A 19,811-nucleotide genomic window follows, 5' to 3' on the forward strand; every position below is an offset into this window, starting at 1 on the left:
AAAATTAATTAAAAAAATTAATGAATTTCAGATTGTTATTCTTTTAAATTTCATTTTAAGTCTCCCATACTTTTGCTAAGAGCCATCCTAAGATACAGGATTGTTTCTTTTCAGGGGAATCTGGAAATTACATGATTTCTGGCATCAAGTCTTAAGCCAGCCAATCTTTAGAAGAATGTAATGAGTAAAATTATTTGACGTATGTACAACTGTGAGATTTGGTATTTAACCTCTTACTCTAATTTCCAATATCTTTTCTTGTAGTCAGAAAAGTATCAGAAGATTAGGATATACGTATTCACTTAGTGATCCTATTCCCAACCAGACACAGTACAATGATGAGTATGTCTGGAAAGCATATTCCAGAGAAGATTTGATGAGAACTGGCACTTCAAGAGGAATTGGGAGCCACAAATATTACCCCACTCAAGTAAGATGACATCTACATATCTGTTGAATTTAATACTGTATCAATAATCCATAAGAACTAGAGTTTGAATATATCCAGAAGATCCTTCATCATCTACAGTTAATGGTCCTTCTTAGACTGTTTTTTTTGCTCACCTCACTTTTGTTTCTAACTACCTCTCCCTTATCCCCTAAATTCGTTTAAAATTTTTAAAACTCAAAGTGAAATTCACATAGCATAAAATTAACCACTTTAACATGAACAATTCACTGGCAATTAGTACATTCATCATGTTTTGCAGCCACCACCTCTATCTCATTCCAAAATATTTCCATCATCCCAAAAGGAAGCCCTACAGCTATTAAGAAATTACTTCCTGTTTCCCTCTTCCTTAGCCTCTGGCAACTACCAGTCTGCTTTCTATCTCTATGGATGACCTATTCTGAACACTTTATATGTGGAATCATACAATATGTGACCTTTTGTGTCTGGCTTCTTTCCCTTAGCATAATGTTTTTGATGTTCACGCACATTGTAGCATCTATCAGTACTTCATTCCTTTTTATTGTTGAATAATATTCTATTGTAAGTATATACCACAATTTGTTTATCCATTGATGGACATTTGGTTGGTTTTCACCTTTTGGCTATTAAGAATAATGCTGCTATGAACAGGCATATGCAAGTATTTGTGTTTGATATTATGCATTCTCAAGCCAACAGACCTTTTATCATTTTGTGGACTTTATCTAGTATGCCCTTCTCCTGTGCACCGAGAAAACTCATGGATTCTTCAAAGCTCAGCTTAAAGAGATCCATCGCTAATTTCCTTCTCCTCTGGATGGATGTAACTGACCCTCCCTCTGTTTTCTTGACAATGTATACCCTTCTCCCATCACAAAAGGCAATGCCTAATTGTAGTAAAGGCTTTCATTTACTTGAATGCCACCTGAAATGGTGCCACCTGGAATGGAGCCACCTGGATGACTTCAATAGAAAATAAGGCAGTAGAATGGACAGGATTTGATGACTGAAAGGATGTAAAAGACAAGAAAGAAGAAAGAATGAAGGATGGTGTTCCTGTTTTTGACTTGGATGGCTAGATGTTTGCTGATGCTGTTTACTGAGCTGGAACATGGAAAAGGACCAGGTTTGGTGAGGAAGGGCATAGGGGAAAATGTGAGTTCAGTTGAAAACATGTTGGTTGAGGATATGTTCAACAGGCAGTTGACTATACAGACCTGGAGCTCGTGTGGAAGAGGTGAGCTGTAGACCCAGACTTTGGGGTCATTAGAACAAACACTCATACCCCATTTAATTTGGTTCCTCACGGCACCCATTCATTATAATCTATTTACCTCTTAAATATTTTCTTTAAGATTTTAAGGTTAATGTAAAATAGTCAGTTACAATATTATATTGTATATGTGTACAGATACATACACATACACACACACAGCATTTATTTTCCCTTTGTTATTGAAGGCTCTCAGCCAATGAGAGCCAGTGTGGTAAGGTGTTCTGTGCTCTCTCAGCCAATGAGAGCCAGTGTGGTAAGGTGTTCTGTGCTCTCTCAGCCAATGAGAGCCAGTGTGGTAAGGTGTTCTGTGCTCTCTCAGCCAATGAGAGCTGGAGTGGCTGACTGCCCTGTGCACTCTCAGCCAATGAGTGCTCCCATGCCAGACTGCAGACCCTCCCAGCACACAAGTGACCTTCCTGTCAGCCTGAGTTGAGGGTGTGCTGCCTTGTTTGCTCTCCTGAGGCTTTTATTTCTGCCATTTATTTTGTTTTCTGTTAAACAGTTTTGAGGGTGGCTCAGGGCCTGGACTGGGATGACACTAGCATGGTGCTTCCACTCTGCTAACAGGGAGGATCTGCCACTAAGGAACAGAGGAGGAGTATCGCCCTGGGAGTTCAAATGCGGACTGGTGGTTTGGGGCTCCTGCAGAGAAAGAGCAGTGGAAAACGAGGGCTGATGTCTGCAGCAACTGTAACACGTCAAGGTGTGGGCAGTTGGGTGGAAACGGGCTGGAGGCAGGTCAGGACTTGACCAGTGCTCGTGAGCCCCTGCAGCTGATTCAGTTGGATGGCTGATGAGTGGAGTCTACACCTGGGATCTGAACCCATGTACCCAGGCCACCAAAGTGGAGTACATGGATCTAACCACACAGGCACGAGGCTGGCCCCAAGAACTATGACTTTTATGACTTTTACTATAAAAGAAATGAGGAGCCATTGCAGGCTTTTGAGAAGAGGAATCACATGATGATGTTTTAAGAGGATCAGCCCGGCTGAGAGTAGACTGCAAGAGAGTAAAGATGGCAGCAGAGATACTAGACGGGAGCCTATCGCAATAATCTAGGAGATAAATGATGGCGGCTTTAGTGTTAGACTAGGGTGTTAGCAGTAGGAAGAATAAGTGGTCAGACTCTGGATATATTTTGTAGGTAAATAAGGTTTCCTGATGTCTAGAATGTGGGATGTGAAGCAAAGAGATGGACTAAGGAACACTCCAGGGATTTAGGTCTAAACAGTTAGAAGGAGAGTGGCCATTAACTGAAATGTGGAATACTCTAGACTTAGTAGGACTCTCAAGAATTCAGCTCTGTGGGCATGTGACGTTGGAGGTGTCTTCAGTAAACTTTCAATAGGAGATCTTAGGAAGCCAGTTGCATATATGGATCTAAGTTGAGAGGAGAAGTCTAAGCTGAAGATAAATTTGGGAGTCATCTGATGTGGTTGAAATAAAATGAGCCCGGATGAGATCATCAAGCTAGAAAATAGAAGAGCTTTGAGGATCAAACCTTGGGGCACTTCACCATTAAGAGATCAAGGATGCTTAAAAGAAGCAATCTTCTCAGGGAAATAGGAAGTAAGGTCCTGAGGGAGAGAGAAGATGGAAAGAGGTGTTGGAGGGTTCAAGTTTGATAATCATAACATCTCCTTGGAGGTGAAGAGGAGAGAAGGCCCACCCTCCCCACCCTACAGGACGCTGCTGAGGCCTCTGCGTGTGACCCAGGGTGTCTCTCAGGGCCCGGGGCTCTGAGGGGAAGCACAGCTCTCTCTGTTCTCGGGCGTGTGTAGCCAGAGCTAGAACTCAAATGGGTCTTCTCCTCTTCTCGTCTTGTCCGGAGATTTCTGATGGGAGGCACAACTCTTTGGATTTCACAAACACATTCTCTTGTCGTCTACATGAAAAGTTAAAGAAATGACCAAGTACCCTGGTTACAGCTGGGTAAACTGATGGCTCCTGTGGACAGGCTCCTGCATACACTGCAACTGCAGAGTGGTCCCTGGGTGTAAAGGACTCAAAAAGAAAATGTTCACACAAACACGCATATTCTTCACTCTGTTAGGGGAACCCATGTGAATTTTCTTGAAACTTGTGTTTGTATTGATAGGGGTTCTTTCCCTGGACACTTCCTCAAGGTCCATCAAAGCCATCAGTAAAGAGCTACTTTCCTTGGAAAATGGCTGCTTCAGTGGACGAGGTTAGGAAGGCAATATCAAATCAGTTTATTTCCCAGACGAGAAGAGTCTTTGTGGACAGAAAGGAAGGTAAACGTATTTATTTTTCTCCTTTCCCTGGTAATGTGTTAGGCACTGAAGTCGCAGTGCCGAGCAGCGCAGATGCAGTCCCTTCCCACAGGGAACTCACAGTATGGACATGGAAAAAAGCAATTTAGCAAACAGAGTCAAATATAACAAGGTGCACGCCGTGGAAAATGCAGGGTGCTGTGGCAGCACACAGTAGGACATCTAGCCTAATGTGGGGAGGGTGGTCAGGAAAGGCTTCTCGGGCCTGAAGGACAAGGACAAATGAGCCAGGTGAAGATGAAGAGATTGAATTAAACATACTGTTTCCAATTCTTCACTACTTGTCTACCATTTTTAAAAGTCAAAACTTACTTTTATTAAACAAATGCATGCATATACTTAAATCAGATTGATACCTAAAAGCTTGACCCACCCCTCTCCTCTCCCAATCCTACTCCTCTGTGGCAATTTCAGTCCTTTCAACTGTTTCGTCCTACGTGATCCTCTGTATTTTAAAATAGTATGCTTATACTGCTAGTTTGGATTCAGCAATTTTAGACATCATTGACTTCCTGTCCTGGTGGTTGAGGATTTGGCTCTCCTATAACTTCCTCACTCCCCCTCCATCCATCCTCTCGATATAATTATATTACAAAATTTTGGTTAATTCAATTGCTACTGTTTATATTGTGATTACAATGATATGATGTAATATGATTATATAAACATTTACTGCTGAGCCAGGTGTCATTTTATGATTATGTTTCCTTTGGCTTTTTTTTTTTTACAGGAGTTAATAATTGACTTTGTTTCATATGCTTCGTTTTCTATGTGCATGTCACTAAGTTTTTCCAAATATTTGTCACACACTTACCAAGGTTTTTCCCAAACACAGTTTCAAACATTCTTTCAGTTTGCGTGTTTTCCTGGATATCTTCTTTCTGACACCCTCCCTCATTCTCCTTTAATCTGAACTGGTTGCTCTGTATAGCTTTGCTATCCATTGTGCCCTGAGACTTCCTTTTTCATCATTCTGGGCATTTCTTTGGCCTCTGCCTGCATTGGATCTCATTTCCTGAGTACACACCCTCCTCTTTCTTGTTCCTTCTCCCTCATTTTGCGGAAGCACATCTTCTAGTAGCTTTCTAAGAAAGGGTACATGGGAGGAACTTTTTTGAGAGTGTCCCAAACCAGAAGTGTCCTGTATTCTTCCTTACACTTGTTTGATAGTTTGGCTGGATATAGAATTCTAGGATGATGATCATTTTCCCTCAGAATGCATTCCTCCAAACGACTTCTAGCATCCAGGATTTCTTTGTAGAAGACTGATGCCCTTTTGATTCCTGACTCTATTGTATTTTTTTTCCTGGAAACTCTCAAGTTCTTCTCTTTATTCCTAACATTGTGAAATTTCACAGTTGTGTGCATTAGTGAAAATCTTTTGTCATTAATTGTATTGGACAATCAGGGTCCCTTTCAATCTAGAGACTCATGTCCTTCAATTCTGGGAATTGTTTCCTGCACAGTCCTCACCTGTTTTTCTTCCATCTCTTTCTCTGTTCTCTTCTGGGACTGCTGTTACTTGGGTCGATCCTCCGATTTTCTTAACTTTTCTCTCCTGGTGTCTTTCTCTTTGTATTTTTGGTCTGTTTATTTGAAAAACTCTTTACTTTTTGATCCAACTCTTCTATTGAATTTTAATTTTAGCTCTCATATTTTTAATCTCCAAACTCTCTTCATTCTTCTCTCTGATTATTTTTTTTTAAGTAGCATTCTGTTCTTGTTTTATAGATGCAGTAATTCTCTTATAAATTTTAGGATATTTATGATATACTTAGTTTTCAGTGTTTTTATCTTTTCCCTGAGTGACTTAACGGTCTAATGAAAATTTGGCTTTCTGTTCACATTTACAAGGAAGTGGAGGCAGATTTACTATGAAGCCAATAAAACTTGTCTCTGTGGGCTCTTCTCTTTCTTAAAGTGGGTGTGCCCAAAATATTAAGCTCTAGGGCCCACAAAACCTGCAAGAAAGGTACTCAAATCTGACTAGAAACTACCTACAGAGATGGGTCTTGTTAGCTGGTGCTTGACTTGGATGATTAAGTGATGAGCTCTCTTTTTGTTTGGAAACTCCCAAATGCCAGTATTTATAGGTGAGTTTCTCTAGAGAGGTGAACACTTGGCTGTTGGCATTGAGAGAGCAGGATTGGGGAAGGGACTGAGATCTTCCCGCTGGCACTGCAGTCTCTCACTGAACCCCTGTTTTTCCTCATTCAGCATCTCACTATACCCACTTTCTACTATTCCTGGTGTCCCAGAATCCAGAGCTTTTTGGTTCACTTTTGCTCTGAAGAAACCTCTGGTCAGGAAGGGATGGTCACATGAGTGTGTGAGGTTATGCAGGTGATCCAGGAAACTCCAACCACTCTGTACCCAAGCTTTCACCCAGGCTTCTTGTTTTCAGCCCTGAGCCTCACTACCAGCCTTCCACTGTACCTGTCATCTCCAAGTGTGAGGCTGTTAGAGTTCCACAGTGTGTATTAACTCACTTCTTTGCTATGCCCTCTGCCGTCACTTAGTTTCAACTTCCTCTATGGACTTTGCTAATTCACTTGCTGTATCTCCATTCGGTTTCCATCTTCTAAAAATGTGTTACTCTCTCTCATCTACTATCCTTCTGACAAAGTTTGGGGAGGAAGGAGTCATAAATGGGTGGATGCAATCCATTGGGTTTCATAGGAAGCTAACCTTTTCACTTTTCAACCCCTTCCCATCTGATCTCTGCCCCCGTCATGTCATTGAAACTGCGGTTGTCAAGGTCCCCAATGACCTTCAGTGGATATTTTTCCATCTGCATCTTACTCAACCTTCTAGCAGCAGTAAATGTTGTTGGCTGCTTGCTCTTTCTTGAAACTCTCTTCTCTTTGAGCTTCTGTGACATCCCGCTTTCTTTTTCCCTACTTCTTTGGCTCCTTTTTTCTATTTGACCTCTAACTATTAGAGTTCATTAGAGTTTCCAATTCCTTTAAAAAGCAAGTATCCTGAGGACTTCCACATTTGTATCTCTTCCCCAAACCTCTCCTCAGACCCCTAGTTTCATGTATTTGGGGACTGAGTAGACGTCTCATGGGACTTCTAAGTCATCACCTTCTCCTTCCTCTGGTAGCTGATCTTCCTAAATCGTCTATAATTCCCTCCAATCCCATTGCTACATGGCAGCTAGATGATCTCTTACACATCTAAACTGGGTCATATTTTTCTATTACTTCTTTTCACTGGCTTTCCACTGCATTTTGAATAAAATCCGAATTCCAGTTCCTTCTCTTGGTTCCTAAGGCCCTGCAAAGTTGACCTGGCCCTTCCTTAGCTCCTCACCATTCCCCCTCACTTCATCCCCCTCATTCCCCAGGCTCAGCCACCTGGGCCTCTTCTCAATTCCTCTAAGCTGCCGACTTCTTTCCCACCCTCAGCCAGTGTGCAGGCTGTCACCTTTGCCTGAAATGCTCTTCCCCCAGCTCTTTCTTTGGTTTCACTTTGTCCTTCTGTAGACTCCAGCTTAAATGTCACATTGCCTGTGACCTTCCTTACTATTTTGTCTGAAGAGGTGTGCCACCACCCCATTTGTTTCCTTCTAGCACTTTGCGTTATGCAGTCATTTGTTTACTGATTCTTGCTTTTTGTTGTTTTTGTTTTACTCTTTCCTCCACTATTCGGTAAGCCCCCCAAAGGCCTTTATTCACTTAGTATCTAGTGTAATATATATAGTCTAGTCCTGGTATATAGGAGCACTCTGTAAATACTTGCTGAATGGTGGAAAGAAGTATACTTTTTGAAGCTAGATAGGTGTGGAATCAAAAGACCTCCGTACTTGCAGATAAACATTAAGGGTCACGGAAAAACATTTGAAATGTCAGCATTCTTAGAAGGTGTCTGTGAGCTTCCAATCAAAGCTGCCCTTTCAGCATGCGCAAATTACCGTTTCCCACTGTGCAGATAAATACCCGAGACCTGTCAAGACTCTCTCCTAAATCTCTAACTCCATCTGCTTCTCTCCCCCCCGCACAGCTACTGCTTTCCTTCAGGCTACCAATGTCTCTCCCTTGGATGACCCCTAATCCAACTGCCTTTTCCAGTTTTGTCCCGTCTAATCCACTGTCAATGCTGCAGCCTCAGTGAGTTTCTGGATGTGCAAATAGATGTCACCTTCTAGCTTAAAACCCTTCAGTCACTGCCCATTGTCCTCAGGATAAAAGCTAAATGCCTTAACATGAGTCCTGTACCATAGGTCCTTGCCTACCATTCTAGCACTCTTTCTTGCCAGCCCCCGCGCTGTGACACTGATCGTCTTCTCTCCTCCAGACTCACCATGCCCCCTGCAGGCTTGTGCCCTTTGCACACCTGCTTCCTCCCTGTGGAGCACCTCTCCCTTCTTTCTTTTAGCCTATGTCTCTGCAAAGTGAAGTCTAAATGTAAGCTTCATTTCTCTCCCTGGAGTCTTCTCTGATTCCCCCAAGTTTAGATGGGTGAATTTAAATTTGAATTTAAATTTTAAAAATCCCATATGTTTTTATAGATCATTTTCTTACCTCTTTTGCGGCATTTGTCACGTAATGTTGTAATTATCTTTTTTTGGATCTGTTTCTCTAACACTTTATGCTTCGGAAGCACAGGGACCATGTCTTACCTTTGTATCCTCATCATTAAATTAAAGCAAACCAATGAGAAGCACTAAAAGGTGCTGGTTTTCACATTCCGGCTTGGAGAACTTGGTTCTGATGAATTAGAACAGCAGATAAAGACAGCAGAACTGGTTCTCACTTGGCTGTAGATTATGTGCCGATGGTCCCAGTGCTTTTGACTAGTTCTTGCTGTCAGTTTGCACTTGGATTGGGCCTTTCTGCAGATGCCATACCTAATCTTCGGCAGGCCAGTTTCTGTCTTTGGGCTATAGCGACTCTAGGATAGTACCATCATTATCTGACGGAAGAGAAACCAGTGGGAGCTGAGCTTCTGAGGATCAGGAATGGTGCCCTGGGAGGGGTCCAGGCTTTGCAGGTGTGGTTAGCATTGGGTCAGCTTCTCTCTGAGTCATGGTTATCTTGTCTGTCCATACTTCGATACCACAATGGGGACTTCAGGTGGTGGTTGGGTCCCTTTGTATCAGGAACTTCTCTGCTTAATAATGCTGAAGGAACTCACTAACATGAAATCTTACAAAAACAAGGAAGGCGATAGTTGAGAAGAACTAAGAGTTACTCTAAGCATGGATCATACAGGCAGTCACTAAAGTGTAGTTCAGAGTAATTGCTAATCCATAACAATTAGGTTTCTAATTTTTTTCTTTTGTTCACTCTTTAATTTAGTAAATATTTAATGAGGTCTATTACTGTGATAAGTACTAAGGATCAATGTAGAATAAGACAATCTTTATCTTCAAAGAAACTCACAGTAAGTGTAGGCCCTGATTTTTGTCTTTTCTGGGGCTTCTTCTCCAATTACTCCACTTCTTGGCTGGTCCATCCTGTTGCACGTGACCCAACCCCTCAAGACGCTTCGCAGCCTGGTTCCTAAGTTGTTTCTCCTGCTTCCCCCTCAGTTACTCCTCCTGCCCTGCATGCCTCACACTCCTGCCAGCCAGACTATGTTTCATGAACACGCTGTGCCTCTTTTGCTTCAGTGTTGACCCATCGTCAAAGCACACCCTTTGCTGTATCTGCCTTTTAATTCTTGTCTTCCTTCTCTTCCTCTAGCAGAGCTCATCACGCTCTCTCTGGGCTTCCGTAGTACCTTATTTAAAGCTCTGAGTCAGTGATTGTTAAGCCTATGGGAAGCTCGTTCACAATGTAAGTGCCTGAGTTCCATGTCTAGAGATTCTCAATGTCTAGGATGAGGTTCAGCAGGTGTATTTTGGAAAAACCACCCCAGGTAATTCTGATGTATTATCTCCATGTGAGAATCACAGTTCCAAGTGTTATAGTTGCAAGACATCACATTCCATGTATGTTTGTCCTGTATATATGTTTCTAATCACATTAGTTTAGGTTGTCTTAAGGTAGAATGATGACTTAATGATCTTGAATGTTAGCACAGAACACACATGGGAACTGAAAAGAGTCACTTTTGAGTGGTAGCTCTAGGAGAGAGGGATAGGCATATGCATCAAGTATTTTGACAGGAATTTGTTTTTTTCCTATAAGGTTTTGGTAGTTCACAAAAACCAAGTTATAGATGGTGCTTACTAGGAACAATACCAGATGAGTTTCCAAAATGTCTTGAGGGATGTCCTGATTTTAAGCCCTAGAGTTTCCTCGTCTCTGACCTTGTCTTCTCCTCGGGCCATTTATGAGGTCATCATGAAGGCCGTTGAGTACCCACGTCCTACCTTCCTGAGTCATCTAAATTAAGAGGCAGCATGTACTGAACCCTCTCCCACTGTGCCTGTCTAGACAGAGATCATTTTTTAAAATCAATATTAAAATGCTCTTGGGTGCCAGTAGATGACATCACATATTGTTTGATATACAATGTACATTTGCATTTATTTTGAAAAGACCTATTGAAAAACTAATTTAGAATAAGAATTGAGTTTAATGTCCATAAATGCACTGTTTGGATGTTGTTCATGAAATCCACATTTTTAACATCTTTGTCCTGAATAAAGTTGGTGTTGTATGATTTTCTTCTGTGACCTGGTAGTTCTTGTGGAACCTGGCATTTAGTCAGTGCTTCACTGATGTTAATGATTATATATTTAATGAATATTTGTTAGCAGACTTATTTCAAAGAAATAATAGCGCTATTGTCCACTAATGACAATGTTACTTAACCCTCCGTCAGTAAGAGATAAGCTTTGAGTAGTTCTTTTCCAGGTAATGGAGATGACATGCACTGCCCCATCTGTGGCTGTCAGATTTAGCAAATAAAAATGCAGGATGCCTAGTTAAATTTGAATAATGACTTACAGTGTATAGCAGGTAAATAATGACTACTTATACATACTTACAATAAAAGTTATTCGTTGTTTATCTGAAGTTCAGATTTATCTTGTGTCTTATGTTTTATATGACAACCCTACCCCTATCTAAAATCTCTCACCCTGCCCCCCACCGCTGCCCCAGCAACTAGGCAGCCTGCTGGAGTGAGGGATGCCTTTGTGTCCCCTAGGCAGAACAAAAGAGCTCTCCTAACTGACATACAATATATTCATTAGAAACTACTTCTAATCACTTGAGCATATACTTCCTGTGCCTGATAAAGCAGAAAATTATTTCTTTCTTGAAATATCCATAAAAAGTACATTGACCATTCCTCTAATACAAGAAGAAAGGGTTTTAGGGTGATAAATTGGAAGCTATTGCCAGAAGCAAAATGGAATGAAGATAGGATGCTATTTAGAAATAGCTTGTGAGGAATAATTATTGCCTTCCATTTGTACACTGATCCCAGCTCAGAAGATTAAGCAAAGTTCTCCGATGTCTCTGGAATGGAAAAAGTTACTTCCCCAACCTGCAGACACTGAATTTCGGCGGAATTACCAAGTTCCAGCTAAAATTCCTGAGTTTCAGGATTTTAGTTTCAAATATGGATGCTACTCAAGCCTACCAATTGCTTCTCAGGGTCTAGGTAAGTACACCTGTAGCTTTTAAAACAACTTCATAGATCCTGTCCTTGCTCCAAGATTCCTCAGCACATAGGGTCCTGGAAGGCAATCTTGATAACAGTCATGGAAAATGCCAGTGACCCCTGCATGGAATTGAAACTCTGCCCCTGTGGTACTCAGCCTCAAACCCAGGGAATGGGCAAGTCTTAGAAGAGAACTGACTGCTCATGCCATGAATGAGGGCATTCTGTGCCTGGAAGGGGCAGTCCTTGGGACTGGGGGACACCTTCCCCTTACAAAATCAAAGGAAGGATTTAGTTACTATAAGATGACCAAAAAAGAGGTTAAGTGGCAATCAAATTAGACTTGTTAGTTATCCACTGGAAGGTTATCCACAAGGCACAGTCTTCAAGCATCTTCAGGTTTAGCACCCATTCTATTTGAGTGTTCTTTTAGGATCCTGATTCCTATTGTTTTCAACAGAAAAGTTTTTAAAAGTTGCATGACTGAGCCACTTCCAAGCTACTAGTTAAGAAGATAATTTGGAGTCAGTCTGAGATAGCGATTTGATCCTGGCATGGAGTTGGGATCAAGTAGTACTTTAGACAAAAATCACAGACTAGAAGCTTAGCATCTTGGGGTTAAAAGGTAGGCTAGAAGTTACCTAGTCTAGACCCCCATGTTGTGTGTAAGACATGGAGTGTCTGTCCTATCCTGGCTGAGGGGTGATATCGTCCCTGCTCAAACCCCTCAGTGGAGTACCCCATCCCCCAAGGCAGCGCCTTCATTCTTAGGTACTTAAATTGTTGAAAGTTCTCAAGAGTTAGAATCTTCCTTGCGAAACTTCTAGTCATTGGTTCTACCTCTTCTCACAGTGGCTAAGTAGCATAAATCTATTATTCTATGGAAACCTTATTACATGCCTTCTAAGTCTTCTTCACTAAAAGCATTTCCAGACCCTGCAGACACTCTTCTCGGGATGTAGCATCACGTTCCCTCACCTCCATCTGGCCAATGGTCCCTGTAAAGGGGACACCTGGAGTTGAAAGAAGTATTTAAGATGTCCTTGAGGTTTACAAAGATTGGGCAAGTTGTAGAAATTAGGTTCTCACATCATGTCTTCATTGTTTTTCACGATAAGTCCGTGACTCTCAGAACCCACATTAAATGAACAGCATTCAGAGTCAAATGTAAGTGATTTTGGCTTTGCCTGCACTTCACGTCTCCATTAGTCCGAATGGACAATGAGTGCTGACTGTAGGTTTCATCGTTCTTCCAACTGCTGACACCTAAGGCCCTGAGGGAGGCTCTTAGTGTGTCAGTCCAAGTCTGCACAGAAGACTGCATGCAAGGGAAAGCAGCTTCTATGACAGCATTTGTTTATTAAGCAGGTGGTGAATGCTATCATCCTAACTTGCTGACCTGTAGAAGGGTTGATTTCGGGGAGAAATTCTTTCCTGAAAATGATGGTCAAACTCAACCTTCTGGCTGCCATCGCCAATCACTCCCACTCCAACAGCAGCAGTCCTGAGTCCCTGCAGCTCCGCACAGCCCGAGTCAAGGGAGGAGTCAATCGTCCAGTCTCACTTTCCAGTACCATTTAAGATGCCGCCTAAGCTCCCTGCTGCGCTCAGGGCTGTCAGGGGCATGTTCGACAATGAAGGGCGGGAGTTCTGTGCTCAGGCGACAGCTTCTGTTCCTTTCTCTTCCTTGCGTTCCCCTAGTCCCTTCGGTGCTGAAGAGCCACATGAGGAATCAAGAGCGCTCAAAGAAGCAGACCACGTACCAAAGTGACTACGGGAAAGACTACCTGAATTTCTTAACGATTTTAAACTCGTTCACTCCGGCTCAAATCAGAGAATACCTTCAGAGTGTTTCCTATAAAGGTAAGATGAGGTCTTGAGTTACTATTTAATAAATTTACAGATTGTAATACATTGCTTTATGCCAAATAGAAATTGTTCTAACTTCTAGCCAGTGGAGTTAAATGTTCACAAAAAGAAAAATAGTGCCTCAAAAAAATCCCATAGGTTTTGGCAAACTTCAACCCATTGAAAATCAATTTTTCTTAACAGAGGCCCCAGTGATTATATCCCCACTTATTAAAAAGGAATCATGTAACTTTTCACTCGTTTCTGATCTCACTTTGCCTGTGGTTGAATTGGTCCAGGATGACTTCCTTCCTCTGATGGTTAATTGATGTCTCCAGTGGGTGTTTTACTCTTTCACGGTTTTGTTTTATTTGATGTATCTTTAGTTCCTGTTGGGTAGTACTTTTTGTGACAGGCTTGTTAGGGTGCATGAGAATCTTTATGTGTCACATCCTCAGAAAGAGTCAATGCTTTTCTCAGGACAGTGCTGCTTCCCTCCACAGAGCAAAGCCTTATCCCAGACCGGGGCCGAGGGACTGGAATCAGTTGGGAGCCTCTTGGGGGCAACTGGTCAGTCTGAGTGTGTGTAAAATATCAACTCAGGGAGTAAGAGTTGGAGGAGAAGAAACTAAACTCTTCCAACAGCTGCCCCTCAGCACCCAATGCTATAGATCACACACTCCATTACCCCTCATTTCTGAGTACATGCCCCAATGCAGGTCCACATGTTTATACAAAGTATATTCATATACCACTAAACTAATGCATCATGTGCATTGTAAAGCTTACAAAATGTTAAAGGAGGAAGTAAAAAGCAAATAGAGGAGAGGGTCTGGTATTTCTTCCTGCATTCAGTGCATCATTCTCTGCGCCCTGCTCTGTGCTCGAGGCTCTTTGGGGATCACGGATTCTTTTTGTGCCCTGTGGTCAGGCTTAAGCTGAGGTCTTCCACCAGGTGCTCAGTAACCCTCCAACTGTTCCCTGTCTCCTTCCTCTGTTGGGTCCCCAATTCTCTGTCTTCTGCCTGTCCCCAGCCACAATCAGAAGAGCTCACTCCTCTGAAATCCTCCTTGACACCCTTTTATTCTGGGATCTCTTGCCCCACACGGGACTGAAACCCCACTGTGGAAAAGACTGAAAGGGAGGTGTGCTTGTGTGTATGTGTGTGTGTGTGTGTGTGTGTGTTGGGAGAAAAGACAATATTTTCTACCATCACAGACTGAGGGCTAGTGGCCCGAAGGCCCTTAAAAAAGCTTGGATGTTGGGTTTCAAGGAAGTACAAGGAGCAGCTGCTTTTCCTCACTCTCAGGCAGAAGCAGAAGTCTGTGTTTTCCACTGGGAGCTCATTCCTCTCAACAGATGCCTCTGGACCGGTTTCACACTTGAGAAGGAAACCAAGGGCTCCTGAGGGCTGCTGGTCGGATCCTCCCAGGAGGCACAGCAGAAGCCGTGCTTGGCCCTGCTTTCCGCTCCTTTCCTCAGCTTTGGTTCTTACATATCAAACCATCGTCTGCATTTTCTAAGGCGCTCTTTTCACCTTTAGAAGCCACATCTGTTTGACCCTATAGAATGAGTATTTCTGCCTTCCTGAAGCAGATGCTGCTATCTGTCCAGGGACTCTCAGTCCAGATGGAGCCGTCCCTTCTCTGCCCACAGGTAAACCACGGTGGCTGCTGGGCACCTGCCTCTTGTTGTCTGTGTGTCATTTGCCATCCGAGCCTTAACAGTGTCCTCTAAGGGTGAACTAAGGTCCCCTCAGATTGAGCAGTTGAGCAGCATCTGCTCAACTCAGATCTGCTTTCTCCAGGATTCCTTGGGCAAGCTGACCTTTCTCGTGAACCTGTCCATCCAGCTGGACTTTTTCTACCCCCACAGGGGAGACGCGATCTATTAACTAACAAAGTAGCTTTGGGGCCAGTCTCGGCTTTGGTTTCTTCTTAGGTCTCCTGCTTTCTTGGTTCCCTCAGGACAGCACTGGGGGCAGGTACCCAAAGGCTCACTCCCCAGAGCCTTGCCATTTTGCACTGACTTGGGCGTATGTAGAGCGGCTTTCTGTGGGCGTTAGTTTCTCTTTCCTGGCTTTGCTTTAGAATGGCCTGCTCATCCCTGCCAGCTATGCTAGGGGCTGACGAGCAAACAGGAGGCTCCCTTTGAATTCTTACGCCCAAACCTCTTGTCATTTTCCAGTGTTGGGGATGATGCTAATGCTTTTCAGCTGACAAATATCTCAGCAGGGCTCATTTGTGGTAGGGCTGAGTGAGTATGCAGAACAAAAAACCTGGCAGATGTATTAGGCTGAATTATTATCACCTCAGTTTAAATTGTTTTACTGGATTGTCCCTGTTAGACGGTAACTATGGGAGCCCAGAACAGGTACATTTTGAAAGAGAGAGGGGAAGGGCCAGCATAATGGCCTAAGTCAGGGGCTGGGGAGACGGCAGGGTGAGGCCGGATAGAGAAAACCCCACAAGGTCACAATAGATCTGGGCAAGGAGAGAGGAGGAGCAGCTGAAGGCGAACCTTTGGTTTCCAATAACTGTATGTGACTGTGTGGTACTGAGTTTCTGTTTTTATAACTTGAGGAAATTGAACTAGATGTCTTTAGTGGCCATTTTCTTTTGAAAATTGTTTTAATCTCTGTTATAATCTGAGTGATTCAGACTATCCAACAGCTTACCCTTTTGGCCTCTGTTATCTGCTGGTAAAGACTGTCATCTCTCCACTTATTCCCCCCTCGAAAGACAAAATGATCTGAAATCTGGTTTTCAGAGTTTTGCAGCTGTTTCTCCCTCGCCATCTCTTCCTTCAATTAAAACTCCCATGAATACGGCTATCCAAAGGGTATTCTTTCTAGAGGGTGAGTCTATATTGTTAAGAATACATTTATTCACTCATTCAATGAATTCCATTGATTGAATGCCTATAATGCTCACTTGATACAAAGACAAATAAACAACAAATCCTTTTTCTCAGGGAATTCATTGTTGGGTGTGGGAGATGGACACACAGTCATAGTGTCATAAGCTCCGTAATCAAAGTAGTCTTTGGGTATATTAGAAGCCTGTAAGGGGTGCTCCCAAAGTGTGGGTTCCCAGGGGACTAGGAGAGGCTGCTCAGAAGAGGCCTCCTTTAAGTGTCAAGGATGAATCAGCATGACGAGGAGAAGCAGGACCACTCCTAAGAAGAGGAAACAGCATAAACTAAATCCCAGGGCATGAATCTGCATCTGTACATAATAAATATGGGGAGTATTTGAATTACAACTGGCAGACTTTTGGACCTAAGTTGACATTAAATTTGACACAATCTCATCTTTTTTTATTAATTCATGCCAAGCTTGATTTATCTTATATGCCTATCTTTGGTATGAGAAAGGTTTTTCTGTTTTGCTTATTTAAAATTAACTCTTTGATAAAAGATTTAAAATAGAGACATTTTAGGCTTAAAACAAAAGGACTGAAATAGCAAATGTTGACAATATAGAGCAATACATTGGTGGTAGGAATGTCAAATGGTACAATCACTTTGAAAACAAATCTGACAGCTTCTCAAAAAGTTAAACATATATCTACTCCATGGTCCAGAATTGCTACTTCTGTGTATTTACCCAAGAGAAAAGAAAACATCTCCACAAAAGGACTTGTATAAGAATGTTTGTAATCGCTTTGTTCTTAATAGTCCCAAACTGGATACGACCCAAATCTCCATCAACAGGAGAATGGATAAACAAACAAACTGTGATGCATTCACAAAATAGAATACCACTAGACAATAAAAAAGAATGAATTATTGATGTATTCAACAAAATGTATGAACCTCAAAAACGTTATACTGAGCAAAAGAAGCCTGACACAAAATAATACATTTTTGCGTGATTTCTTTTATTTGAATGTCTACAACAGGTAAAACTTATCTCTGATGAAGGAAATCAGAGCAATATCTGTCTTGGGGTGGGAAGTGTTAATTAGGAAGGAGAATGATGCATCTTTCTGGGGGTGAAAATGATCGATATCATTATATGGATGTAAGTTACATGAATGCAAATGTCAACCCATTGAACTGTTCACAGAACATCAGTGCATTTCACTTTATGAAAAGTATACCTCAACTGAAAAATGCTGAGGTCAAAAAAGGTATGGAGTAGGGTGCAGATGGTTCAAAATTAAATGTGAGGTCACAAAAACAAATAAATGCAGACATCATTGGAGAGTAAATGAGGAACACACACACGTACATACACACACACACCCCTGATCTATAGGCCTCAGATGGCATGTGTAACACTGAGCATGATAACGTGGACATTGAACATGATAACATGTTATCACTTGCATTTTTCCTCTCTTTTGGCTTTGGCTGTATAGATGACTATTGCTATTGCTAGGAGTGAGCAAAGTGTTAAAGCTCTACTCTGTACTATCAAAAAATATGTAATTAGCATGATTTCACTCATATGTGGAAGATAACAAATACGTGGAGAAAGAGAACAGAGTAGTGGTTACCAGATGGGAAGAGGATTGGGGGGAGGGAAGGTGAAAGGGACAAAGGGGCACATACGTGTGGTGATGGGTAAAAATTAGACTACTGGGGGTGAGCACGATGAAGTGTATTCAGGAATTGGTAAACAACAATGTACACCCAAAATTACACAATGTTATAAACCATTATGATCCCAATAAAATTACTTGAAAAAAATATGTAATTAGGATTAGAGAACTATAGATATTCAGAACTAGACAAGATTCCTTCATTTTCCAAATGAGAAAATGGAGACCAGAGAGTTGAAGGGCTTTCCCACGATCGGTCATCACTCAAAGCAAGGCATACCAACATAGGTGGGCAGAAAAACAGTCCTGGCTTCGAAGAAACTTTTATAACAATAGCCTCTATTTAAAACTGTGTACCCAGTAATAAGAGGGTCGGTGTAAGACACTATATATTGAGTGTCTTTTTATGGCATAGGCCCTGTCTAGGTGCTTCACACAAAGCATTCCTAATCCATTCCAACAACTGTGCAAGGTCAGCACTATACCTATATTCAAAGATGAGGAGATGAAGAAATGGAGAGGTCAAATGACTAGCTGATACTTACAGCACAGAGCTGAAACTTACTCTGTTTCGTTCTAAAATCCATTCTCTTTCCAGGAAGCCTTGCTGATCCTTTGAATATTAAATTTGCTCTTTCGAATTAACAATTACACAATTGTGTGTTTTTAGCTATTAGATATAATACTCTTAGATTATTTTAGTCTCATCAAATATTTCTATAGAGTACTAGTATCAGATATTCACCTCCTTACTAGAACTTCTCTATATAGCACTTTAATAGTTAACTGGAAATTTTCATCCTGTTTTTCTTTATAATTTGCAGACAGACAAATTCTTGATCGCTTTATTCGCTCTCACTGTGACATTGACAAAGGGATGAATGAAAAAGGAAAATAGTTCGGAAGCAGAAAATCTGAAAATCGAAGGAAGCACTAGGGCCTACCAGGTCATTTTCTCAATAATCAAGGAAAAATAAGATCCAGATTTTCAAAATATGATATTCATGACTTTGTGTAATTTTGTTTTGTTTTATTTTTAAACAATAAAATCATTTAAGGCTATAAATTCACCCCCCCTCAACATACCTTTAACTGTATACAATAGGTTTTGATACAATATTTTTCCTATTCTCTTTTGGATACTTAATTTGTGGTTTCAGTTTTGATTTCCTCTTGTGGAAGAGATTTCTTAATTTTCCAATCATTAGAGGATTTAAAAAATCTTTTTATTGTTGATTTCCTGTTAGAAAGTAAAAGAAAAAACCTCTGCTTTGGGAAATTTAGCAACATTTTCTTTTATGCTAAGTATATAATTAATTTGTGTATTATATGAATATAAGAAGAGAAAAAATGTGTAGGTTATTATATTTTTAAAATCCATTATATCTTTACCTTTATTGTGTACTTGAACTGTCAAATTCTGAAAGAATAGTATTTTTAAAATCTCGCAATAAACATGTTTTCATCAATGTCTCCTTGTATTTCTGGGATTTTATTTTTACATATATGTGTGTGTTATATATATGTATTTGTGTATTTTTTATATATATGGCTGCTATGTTGTTTATCAATGTTTATGACTTATACAGAACTTCTTCCTTGATTAACTTTGTCCCCACTATATGTTACTCCTCTTTGACCTTGTTAGTGATTAGGCCTGCAATTATATTTTAAGCGATGTCAATGTTGCCGTTCATGGGGGATTTGTTTTTTCTTGGTATTTGCTTAGTAGATCTTTGCCTTCCCTTTATTTCTGTCTTTCTTTGTAACTTTGTTTCAATGCATTTCTAGAAAATACCTTATGTCTGAGTTTTACATTATAACTAATATGGGAGTCTTTGTCTTTT

General features: G+C 41.3%; 1 protein-coding gene across 4 annotated transcripts in view; it reads left to right on the forward strand.

Moving 5' to 3' along the window:
• Positions 1–19,433, forward strand: part of TEX26 (testis expressed 26) — a 30,189-nt gene extending 10,756 nt beyond the window's left edge. For 2 of the 4 annotated variants that reach the window (XM_005601124.4, XM_023621481.2), the window contains exons 3-7: positions 265–430; positions 3,811–3,967; positions 11,393–11,569; positions 13,271–13,432; positions 18,789–19,433. In XM_005601124.4, the coding sequence (XP_005601181.2) occupies positions 265–430; positions 3,811–3,967; positions 11,393–11,569; positions 13,271–13,432; positions 18,789–18,862 (736 nt within the window). In that variant the 3' untranslated portion in view covers positions 18,863–19,433. The remainder of the gene's footprint in view (positions 1–264; positions 431–3,810; positions 3,968–11,392; positions 11,570–13,270; positions 13,433–18,788) is intronic. The other 2 variants (XM_070240223.1, XM_070240222.1) reach the window with 2 other exon arrangements.
• Positions 19,434–19,811: the final 378 nt, after the last annotated feature.

The sequence above is a fragment of the Equus caballus genome, chromosome 17, assembly GCF_041296265.1.
Source record: "Equus caballus isolate H_3958 breed thoroughbred chromosome 17, TB-T2T, whole genome shotgun sequence".
Lineage (NCBI taxonomy): Eukaryota > Metazoa > Chordata > Mammalia > Perissodactyla > Equidae > Equus > Equus caballus.